This window comes from Diabrotica undecimpunctata, chromosome 5 (assembly GCF_040954645.1).
Source record: "Diabrotica undecimpunctata isolate CICGRU chromosome 5, icDiaUnde3, whole genome shotgun sequence".
Lineage (NCBI taxonomy): Eukaryota > Metazoa > Arthropoda > Insecta > Coleoptera > Chrysomelidae > Diabrotica > Diabrotica undecimpunctata.
This window is the reverse complement of record NC_092807.1, coordinates 62,782,443-62,794,652: the sequence shown is the minus strand read 5'-3', so window position 1 is coordinate 62,794,652 and position 12,210 is coordinate 62,782,443. Positions and strand designations below refer to the sequence as shown.

The window sequence follows — 12,210 nt, the reverse complement described above, 5'->3', positions numbered from 1 at the left end:
TTTGTGGACAAATATGGAAAGATACGGACACTGAAACAGAAATCGAAGAACAAATCAATAAAGGAAAACAAATAATAAGCACACTAAACTCATAGTCTGGTCAAAAACTAGCTCTAAACAGAAGAAGATACAGCCATATAACAGCATTTTTAAAAGCGTTGTACTTTACAGATGCGAAATCTGGCAACTCACTAAAAGAACGGAACAGAATCTACTTGTTTTGGAAACGGATTTTTGGCGCAGTCAAATCATTAACAGAAAAACCATTATCATCGAAGAAATACAGCAAAAATAGCTTATTTGGTACGAACATGTACAGATAATAACAGACCATCGTCTACCGAAAATTACATTGGATTGGCAGCCACCCGAGCGAAAAAAAAGGAAGACCGAAAACAACGGCTTGAATGTCAGTCAGTTGAATGTCAGGCAAGTCCAAAAGGCAATGTCAGAGAGGGATCTACTGTCATCGAATGCCATAGTCTGTGGACTAGTACGCATTTCGATGCGCATCGCCCCGCCTCGAATTTTTCCATTGGCTCTTGACCTGGAAATCCCTATTTATCGCTCGAACAGCGCATATAAATATTGGCGATTTTCAGGTCAGCCAGGTCAGTCCCTCACGGGCTCTCCGAGAGTTTAGTGCTCTCGGGGCTCTGCTTCCTGCATTTATTTTCCATACTCTGTGGTTTTCAACTTAACTCGGTGTTTTTATTTCGACGAAGAAATTGTCATGTAAGAAATATCTTGCCTTTTTCAAGGCAAGACACCGAAGATAAATATGTATTTTCCAAGTCCATAACCCGAAAATGGACTTAAGTAGAGGAGCTCTCGACAGTATATTCGAAGCCCTCTACAGAGCACCCGGGGATAACAGAAGGTGGTTAGACCCTTAATCATACCTATGAGGTGACATGGCGCCCGACAACGTGGTTAAAATCCGAACCCATGACCCAGCTCGAATTCACAGAAGGCAACACACCATTGACTTCAACATAGGTTGAAGTCAAGAGAAGAATGGGGAGAACCACGTAGTGTTAGAAAATTAACACTCCGACATCGAGGCCTTCTGCAGACCTGACGCCTTCGACATGCAGACACCTTTGACGAGCCAGGCTTATTCGAAGTTAGAAGCCCCAGATGCCGATGAAAGTCACGGAGTAGACCCAGTCATCGCCGCCCTTCCGAAAGTGGTTGGACGACCACGTAAGCTTCGGCACACTGGTAATCTACGAAACCCCGTTGTATATGGCAGATGGGATCCATACGACCGAGAAGAAGACGAGCCCGTTGGAGGAGTTGGCACACCGACCGAGGATGGACCTGTAGGAGCTTGAGATGTCGTCATCACCACCGATCTCCCCCTGTAAGTAGTGCAGTGTTGTGTGAATTTCTTTATGAACATTTTACTTGTATTTTTATGCATATTTTCTTGTGTATTTTGACATTTGTATTTTTTAATCAATAAATTTTTTTCCCAGCCGCAGAGTCTCCAGAGGAGAGGGGATGTCATCGAATGCCATAGTCTGTGGACTAGTACGCATTTCGATGCGCAACGCCCCGCCTCGAATTTTTCCATTGGCTCTTGACCTGGAAATCCCTATTTATCGCTCGAACAGCGCATATAAATATTGGCGATTTTCTCTGTGGCTGAGAATTGTTTCAACTTAACTTAGTGTTTTTATTTCGACGAAGAAATTGTCATGTAAGAAATAAGTCTTTAATTCTATAAGTCTTTAATAATACTTTTTCAAGGCAAGACACCGAAGATAAATATTTTCCAAGTCCATAACCCGAAAATGGACTTAAGTAGAGGAGCTCTCGACAGTATATTCGAAGCCCTCTACAGAGCACCCGGGGATAACAGAAGGTGGTTAGACCCTTAATTATTCCCCCGAGGTGACACTACGACCAAGAGACTGGGTCTACAGACATGAATAGAGACTGGGAACCGAAAGGCATATGATGCTATAAAATAATATTATATACACATTCGCAACAATGCAAAAAATCATCGACAATTTACAAATTTCCTTAAGGAATTAAAGGTTGAAGAACTTCCAAATTACATTATTTTTTGCACTATTACTTACAACGTATTAAATAGATTTGTAGATGTGTGGTTAGACCCTTAATCATACCTATGAGGTGACATGGCGCCCGACAACGTGGTTAAAATCCGAACCCATGACCCAGCTCGAATTCACAGAAGGCAACACACCATTGACTTCAACATAGGTTGAAGTCAAGAGAAGAATGGGGAGAACCACGTAGTGTTAGAAAATTAACACTCCGACATCGAGGCCTTCTGCAGACCTGACGCCTTCGACATGCAGACACCTTTGACGAGCCAGGCTTATTCGAAGTTAGAAGCCCCAGATGCCGATGAAAGTCACGGAGTAGACCCAGTCATCGCCGCCCTTCCGAAAGTGGTTGGACGACCACGTAAGCTTCGGCACACTGGTAATCTACGAAACCCCGTTGTATATGGCAGATGGGATCCATACGACCGAGAAGAAGACGAGCCCGTTGGAGGAGTTGGCACACCGACCGAGGATGGACCTGTAGGAGCTTGAGATGTCGTCATCACCACCGATCTCCCCCTGTAAGTAGTGCAGTGTTGTGTGAATTTCTTTATGAACATTTTACTTGTATTTTTATGCATATTTTCTTGTGTATTTTGACATTTGTATTTTTTAATCAATAAATTTTTTTCCCAGCCGCAGAGTCTCCAGAGGAGAGGGGATGTCATCGAATGCCATAGTCTGTGGACTAGTACGCATTTCGATGCGCAACGCCCCGCCTCGAATTTTTCCATTGGCTCTTGACCTGGAAATCCCTATTTATCGCTCGAACAGCGCATATAAATATTGGCGATTTTCTCTGTGGCTGAGAATTGTTTCAACTTAACTTAGTGTTTTTATTTCGACGAAGAAATTGTCATGTAAGAAATAAGTCTTTAATTCTATAAGTCTTTAATAATACTTTTTCAAGGCAAGACACCGAAGATAAATATTTTCCAAGTCCATAACCCGAAAATGGACTTAAGTAGAGGAGCTCTCGACAGTATATTCGAAGCCCTCTACAGAGCACCCGGGGATAACAGAAGGTGGTTAGACCCTTAATTATTCCCCCGAGGTGACACTACGACCAAGAGACTGGGTCTACAGACATGAATAGAGACTGGGAACCGAAAGGCATATGATGCTATAAAATAATATTATATACACATTCGCAACAATGCAAAAAATCATCGACAATTTACAAATTTCCTTAAGGAATTAAAGGTTGAAGAACTTCCAAATTACATTATTTTTTGCACTATTACTTACAACGTATTAAATAGATTTGTAGATCTGTTTGATTCGATAATTGCATTTTTAAAAGAAATGAAAATAACCTATTCAGAATTAAACGATGACGAGTGGTTACAAGACTTAATGTTTTTGACTGATATTATGGAACATTTGCAAACACTTAATTTACAATTGCAAAAATGTCAAATTTTGAAAATAACGGACTATCAAAGAGCTTGTAGACATACTATTTACCAAAATGAAAATATATTGATCTAAATCGTATTTTATCGCAAAAAATCGTATTTTATTCCATCGTAAAATTGGCATCAGGCCAAAAGACATGGTTTGGGTGGTAGTTAGCGCTTCTGGCGGGGGTCTAAAATAAGTATTTATTTAAAATTCGAAAGTAAAAAGGGAAATTTCGACTTACCCCGCCAGAGACCAATAGCATACATACCTCCTTTCTGCTGGAGGTTCAAAAGAAAAAATTGACTCTGATTTGGAACTTGGGTTACTTGAAAGGTAATTCAGATGTTATCGTACTTGGCTGAGAGGTGGCGGGATTGATATTAATTTAAATACTTATATTTTAATATACAATTATAATTTGGATGAATTATGGAGGGTTAACTTTTGAAACGGTTACATGCTTGACCACCCCTGTTCTATAGTCATACCTTTAAAAAAAATACCTAAATAAAAACTAAGTAAATAAATTAGTTTTGTACGGTAATCTCTAATGAATAAATTTTGGAGTTTTGTTTTGTTTTTGCAACGATAATACTTAACTTAATATTGTTCTGAAGCTATTTTCTTGTGGCATTTTAAAGTAATTAGTATTTAAATGGGAATAAGCCACAATTAAAGGTTAAAGTAAGTTTATTGACGTTTTAATTTCCACTTCGGAAATCGTTCTCAAAATACGAACAGTAGTTAATTAAACAAATTTTTTATTTTTTAATTTCAGACGGATATTCTAAAGTTAAAGTTGATTTCATGTAATCGAATGAACTATCTTACAATAAAGTCGTCCCAAGAACTCAACTAAACAATATTGGCAATATCATTTTAAAGTCGTCTACTTTAAAATGTATAATGTGTGTCTGAATTGTCAATATAAAAGAGTCAGATAAAATTAAATTATTAGAAGAACTTTTCACCAAGTAACAAAAAAAACAAAATTTGTTTAATTTAAACAAATAACATAAACAAAACAAAATAATAATATAATATAATCATAAACAAAAACAATAAACTTACTTTAACCTTCAATTGTGGCTTTTTCCGATTTAAATAGTAATTACTTATCTTAAAATGAGATGGATATAATAAAATTTCAAGAGAAATCTTCGGATCTATTTTGCACTGCCTTTTTCACTTTACCTGTTATATTAAATTTTATGGTTAGTATGTTGATCTTTTTTTTCCATTATTGACTCCCATTATCCTATTAAGATATAGGACTTCAAAGGCTTATTGACGGATTCAATCTGACTTTTTACATGGAAATAAACTGTAATAAGACCAAAGTGTTGACCTTTTCTCTATTCCATCTCAGAATATTACAATTGCTATTACATCGAATGGTAAAATATTGGAACAAGAAAACAGAAATAAAGTACCTGAGTGACTAGATAAATAACCAACTGCACTAGAGTCTCGATATTAAATGCAAAGTTAAACAAGCAAGAGGCGCATCCATACAAATGGAAGCACTAGGATTCGACAACTTAAATGCTATGTTTGACCAACTATATTATACGGAGCAGAATCATGGACGATCGCAATTCTAATCATTAACCACATAGAGGCATGACATGTGGACTTGAAGAAAAATATTTAAAATTCCCTGAATTGACCATATATTAAATAGATACGTTCTCGATCGTTTAAACAAAGAAAGAGAACTACTATATACCATCAAAGTCCGCAAAATATCATAGCTTGGACATATTTTAAGGAATTAGAAATATTTCCTCTCCTAACTTGTAATATCAGGCAAAATTGTAGGAAAACGCGGAATCGGTAGTGAAAAACTCTCTTAGATCCGGAACATACGACATTGAACAGGTATAAATTATTAAAAACTAATAACAATACTAGAAAATAGTAAAAGTTAGCTGAAGGGATCGCTAACATTCATTAATTAAATATATATGCATATATGTGAAAAAAGATTATAAAAAAATCAAAACAAGGATGTGTAGATGCCTTCGTGTTTGTAAGATCGATGCTCTTAAGAATGGGCAGACGCCTTCGTGTTTGTAAGGTCGATGCTCTTAAGGCATTAACATTATTTATTTGTGACCCTTGGTACTTTAATATAATAGTTATATTAAATAATATAGATAATATTTAGAAAGCTGTAGTATATGTATAACAGAAGTAAAATTTTCGTTTTCGATCCGATCAGGTAACTCCAAAATATACTATTTAGTTATATTAAGTACTTCATAGTTCTAGATTCTTATTTATATTATACTTGTTTTATTTAGAGAATACAATTCAGTATTGGAAGCAGCCACAAAGGGTGTAGCAAGTGCGATGAATTTAGTTCACGGGATTATTTCTGGTTTAATAGCCTTTTTAGCAGCAGTTTATTTTGTAAATGGAGTATTAGGATGGATAGGAGAATTAGTCGGTAAGTCTGATAATGTAAATGTACTACACCTTCTCTTCCTTAATTTTATACTTTCCATTACAAATCAAGCAAAATTAAAATTATAAAATTTTAATGTATCCAACACGCTTCTGAAAATATAGACCAAAACATGATAATGACAACATTGTCGAACACAGCAACGATGATTCAAATAGCACACACACAATTATATTTGAAAATGATAACTCAAATGAAAAATATCGATTTTTATATAAATAAAAGACACCTTCAGAACAAGCAGGTCAACTAAAAATTTTTGAAAGAAAGATAGAGGAAAGTAGCCTAATTTCGGATAGTGTCTTAATTTCGGATAGCGGTGTATCTAAAAAAGTTTCTTTATTTGCGAACAGAAACCTATACGTATGTCACGCTGAATACCACAGAGAACATTATCTTAAATTGTTTAGGTAGTAGAGCTGCTCCCCGTTAGATGGCAGTGCCGAAACCACCAAACGTTATTGTGCAGTTTTTTTTCGGTCGTATTTCAAAGCCTATTTTTTCGTGTTTTTATTCCTGTTTGAAGTTTGATCTTTTGGCAGGGGTAAGCTAGAAACCTATTTTATTTGATTTTGCTACTAATTTAAAGCAGATTTTAATCACATATAAATTAGAGAGCCCTAACCTTAAAAATAAAAAATTCCTAATTTCGGATAGTACAAGTCCCATAATTTCGGATATCCGAAATTAGGAACCTTAAATTGATGATCATGTTAGCATAAAAACTTTTGTTTCTTTTCAGAAGAAAATGCCAAAAACAAGTAAAAAACATAAACAATGGGATCCAGACCGAATGATACGTGCTATCCGTGCCGTCAGGGGAAAGGAAATGGGGTATCTTAAAGCCTCGAAGTTATTTGCTGTTCCGAAATCAACTCTGGAAGATTATGTTAAGCAAGAAAATAAAACTCCGGAGCAGTTGGTTGCTGTTAAAATTGGAAGAAGACCAGTACTTTCTGCAGAAATGGAAGCAGATTTAGTCTCGTATTGCCTAGAAATGGACCGGCGATTTTACGGAATTGGGACCGCTGATATCAAGAGACTTGCATATCAAATAGCTTTACGAAATGGTCTTCGTCATCCATTTGCCCATGCCGAATCTGCCGGTAAAAAATGGTTAAGGGGATTTATGAGGCGAAACGCAGTTTTGTCCCTTAGAAAACCACAAGGAATCTCGAAAGCCCGAATTAAGAGATTTACCCCAGAAAATGTCAGCAGATTCTATGATCTTTTAGAAACGTCAATGGAAAAAGTTAACTTCAACCCCGCAAGAGTTTATAACGTTGAGTAAAGCGGCATAACAACGGTTCAGTCCAAGAATACTCGTGTTATAACATTAAAAGGAAAAAAACAGGTTGGATCTGTTACCGCGACTGAAAGAGGCGCATTAGTTACTGTTGTATTTTGTATGAATGCTGCTGGTGGGTTTGTCCCTCCATTATTCGTGTTTCCAAGAAAGAACATGAAAGTGGAATTATTAGATGGATCGCCGCCTGGCTCTATTGCAGCTTGCCATCCATCAGGTTGGATTCAGCAGCACATTTTTTCCCAATGGCTACAGCATTTCGTAGCTCACGTGAAACCATCCCGTGAAGACCCAGTGCTGCTTATTCTTGATGGTCACTACAGCCACACAAGAAATATAGATGTGATAGAAGCAGGACGTGCAAATTTCATTACAATTTTGTGTATCCCGCCGCACAGTTCACACAAACTACAACCTCTAGATTTGTCTTTTATGTCACCATTTAAAACATATTATTCGCAACAAATTGAGATGTGGTTAAGGCAAAATCCTGGACGCACCATAAACTCGTATCAAATTTGTAAGCTTATGTGCCCGGCATATTTGAAAAGTGCTACTGCAGAAATTTCCGCGAATGGTTTTCGCAAATCTGGAATATATCCTTTTAATAAAAATAACTTTTCTGATCACGATTTTATAATGGAGAGACAAAGAGAAAGAACACCACCACCCATAAATCAAAATCATGGGGAAGTATTACCAACAAGAGGTCAGTCAAGACCAGAACCACAAAGCATTATCGAAAGAACACCTCCAAAACATAACTTAACAAATAAATCATCCAATGGAAATGCAACTGAAACTACGGCAACTATGATAAGAGCTGAGGATATTAGTCCACTGCCTTCTTGCAGTTATACCTCACAAACAAACAAACAAAAAAATCCTCGAAAAGGTTCTAGTTGGATAATAACTAGTACACCTTATAAAGATGAACTTGAACGAAGTGTAGCCGAACAAGAAAGAAAAAAGTCTTTGAAAGAAAAGAAACCAAAAATAAGCAACGAATTAAATCAAGTCAACAGAAAAAAAACTCCACGCCAAAAAAAGCAAAAGAAAAAAATTGAATCGAGTAGTAGTGACACTTCACATCCTGGTGATGACCTTATTTTGGATGATGATTCTGATATGGATGTAGACGATGAAGATGGAGACACAGAATGTATGTTTTGTGACAGTTTATATTCCGAAGATACACACGGTGAGAAGTGGATAAGGTGTATAAAGTGCTTCAAGTGGTGTCATGAGATGTGCGCCAATGCTGATAAGAAGAAAACCTATATTTGCGACTTTTGTCAAGATGTGTAACTATTCTTATGATGAACAAAATGGTGTCTTAATTTCGGATAGGGTATCCGAAATTAGGAGCCCTAAAATTTTTGACATACAAAAGCACTAATTTTATTGAACAATATTTTTTGTAAAAAAGATTTTCAATAAATTGTCTATGATAATAAAATTAGTTTCTATATTACTCTGCAAGTACTCTTGAGTAGATAAAAGTTTAAAATGTGTTATTAGGTGAAAAATATGACACTAATTGTAAATGGTATCCGAAATTAGGCTACTTTCCCTTAATAAGAAAAGTGGTAAGATCAAAAACATCAAATTAACGCGGAATAAAATACAAGAACGCACGAACAGTAAACAATATAAGCATAATAAATAAAACACAGAACATAAGATGTCATATATTCAGCTAATACAAGACATAATACATGTTAAGAAGATTGGCGTACAAAAAACAAGATGCGGACCAAAGAAGCAATCGCAAGAAAAGCCGTAAGAAAACATCAATCAATTTTAGATAAGAAACCTACTTAAGAAAGTGAAAGAGATTATTTATAACTATAAAATTATAACAAATACTGAATTTGAGTTTTGAAATACGTTTCATCATTTTTGTTTATTTTGCTAATCAATTTTAATCATTCACTTTCCCTTGATCCCTGTGCGGAGTCAGTCTTTTTAATTACATGTCTCTATTCTAAGTTACCGTTTTGAACATATTCCTGTTCTTCATCTGCCTTGAGTTTAGCCGCACGTTGGCGGTTGTCTGTACCCTTTTAATCATTTGTAGAATGCCGTTTTCGGTTATTTAAAAATATCTTAGCTTCATCTCTGATGTTACTTCTTCTTTGTTTTCAAGTGCCCTCTCCGCTACGGAGTTTGACAATCATCATTGCTATTCGTATCTTTGAAGCTGTTGCTCTAAATAATTGGTTAGATGTGCACTGGAACCAGTCTCTTAAATTGCGCAGCCAAGATATACGTCGTCTCCCCACGCTTCGTTTACCCTGAATCTTTCCTTGGATAATTAACTGGAGCAATCGGTACTTTTTCCCTCTCATCACATGACCAAAATATTCCAACTTTCTTCTCTTCATGGTGATCAACAGTTCCCGTACTTTGTTCATTCTTCGAAGAACTTCACTATTTGTTACTTTGTCTGTCCAAGTTATTTTCAACATTCTTCTGTATATCCACATTACGAAGGCCTCTAGTTTATCAATATTTCTCTTGTTTAAAGTCCAAGTCTCTACTCCGTACAGCAGTATCGAGAAGATGTAGCATCTAACCGATCTCATTTTCAGGTTTAAATTAATGTCATGACTTCCCAGAATGTCCTTCATATTAACAAAAGCAGCTCGAGCCTTTCCAATTATAGTTTTTATTTCTTCTGTGATGTCATTGTTGTTATTAACGCTTGTTCCCAAATATTTAGATTTGTGTACCCGTTCGATTTCGTTATTGTGAATGTACAGGTTTGCATTCAATCTTTGTTTTTTTAATCATGAATTTCGTCTTCTTGACGTTCATTGTTAACCCTTTCTCTTTACTAGCTGCGACTACCTTGTTTAAAATGGCTGGCAGGTCTTCTACTGTCTCCGCCATTAAAACCGTATCATCTGCGTATCTAATATTATTAATTGGTTGGCCGTTAACTTTTATCCCAATCTCTTCTTCCTCCAATGCTTTCTTCATAATTTCTTCCGAATAGAGATTAAATAGCATTGGTGAGAGCACACATCCTTGTCTAACTCCTTTTTTAATTTGAATTTCATTTGTTGTGCTATTTTTGATGCGTGATGTTACATTAGTCCCTTATGTTCCTTAGTCAGAAATACTGTTTTCTTTCTGCATCTCGGCACCCTAGTACCTTCCCTTCTAATATTAGTTTGGGAATTTAGTATTTGCTTTCACCGTGACAAGACGACACCATCTCTGGTATCTATGAGATACAATAATTGGGAAAATATTGGAGACAACATAAATGGAGAATTGCTGAACAACTTAAGGTTTATAGATGATAAAGTCCTTATTGCAGACCGGGTATCATGCATAACCAGTTCCTCAAGACTTACAGAGGTCTTGTGCACGGGTTGGCCTTAAAATTAACTTTTTTAAAACATTATACATGACCAATCTTTAACTGGCCAAAAAAAATTCAACGTAATTAAGCAAATTAGGAACAGGCAAACAAACAATAGATTTAAACAGGAGAATAGTGAAGAGGAGAAATGTGCTTGAAAGGGAAGGTCTTTGCTCAAAACCGGAAGCACTAGAATTATTTACGAAAGGCCTATGTTCAACGCTCACTACTAGTGGCTCATCATTTTCAGCGTATTCTACCGATTATGGTGCAGCCTCCCTTACATAGTCGTTCTTCATTTCTGCCCAAGATTGTCACAGGATAAATGCCACAGTGTAATTCTAGTGGACCATCTATTGTCAGTTCGTCTCGCTAAATGTCCCACACACTGCTATTTTAATGATATATTTCTGTGGATTACATCAGTGACCTTGGTTTTCTGTCTGATTTATTCTATTCTGTTTGGATCTCTCTTTGTTACATCTAGCATGCATCGCTCCATTGACCTTTGAGTGACTTTGAGTTTTGCTATTATCTCTTTCTTTAGTATACACGATTCGCAGCCGTATGTCATGATTGGTAGTATACACTGATCGAATGCTTCTGTTAATTTCTGGGAGAAAGGAGCCAGATTTATGTATTAATTGTCACAGGTATACATACTCTACTATCTTAAGTACAGTGTTGTTTATTATTACATCTTGAACATCCACTAGCTCGTTATACATGCTTTTTGTTTTTGTCGAGTTCATTTTTGGGCCAATTTCATTGCTAGCTTCATTTAGGTCGCTTATAAGTTCTTGTAGTTTAGCAGGATTATTAGCAATCAGAACGGTATCACCTGCAAATCTTAGGTGGCTGAGGTATTCTCCATCAATGGATAGGCCTTTGTTCTGCCAGTTCATTTTGCTGAATATATTTTTTAGAATTGCAGTGAAGAGCTTTAGTGATATTGCGTTTCTTTGTCGGACAATCCTGTTAGTGAGAAATTCTAGAGTATTTTCATAAATTTTTATCTTAGCTTTTGCTTGTCTGTATATATTTGCTAAAGTCTCTATGTCTCACTGATCAATGCCTTTCGTGTTTTCTTGTAGTTTTTTCTGTTTTTGATTGCTTTTTCTACCAGTCTTTCATCGTATTTTTTTATGTATTCCCTAACACTTTTCCTATTGTCTTACAAAGTTCTGTGTATTGTATTGTGTATTGTATTCTTCGTAAACAAAGTTTTCTTCTTGATTTTCAAAGAGTACTTGTACGACATTATTTAGGTTGTAATTCCAAATTAATGTATATGAAATCTAGACCTTCCGGAAATATTCTGCATACCGTTAGGAAACATTAAGGAGGACACTTTCCAAAACAACTTAAAATTTTCAATTTTAAACTTTTAGCAAATAAGGTGTACATATCTATAATTACATCTTTTCATTTTCTACATCTACTTTTTTTAGTACTTCCTATTAACAGCAGATCATTAGCATACAAAGGAATGGTAATATTGCATCTATAATTTCCAAAATATTAAACACATAATTTGCTTCTATACTATAGAAATATAATACTGCTTTCCCAT

At 35.8% G+C, this 12,210-nt stretch overlaps 1 protein-coding gene across 2 annotated transcripts in view; it reads left to right on the top strand.

The window, feature by feature from the left end:
- LOC140441348 (uncharacterized transporter YutK-like) overlaps window positions 1-12,210 on the top strand; it is a 110,924-nt gene that overhangs the window by 94,279 nt on the left and 4,435 nt on the right. For both annotated transcript variants that reach the window (XM_072532011.1, XM_072532012.1), the window contains exon 9: window positions 5,795-5,940. In XM_072532011.1, coding sequence (XP_072388112.1) covers window positions 5,795-5,940 — 146 coding nt within the window. The remainder of the gene's footprint in view (window positions 1-5,794; window positions 5,941-12,210) is intronic.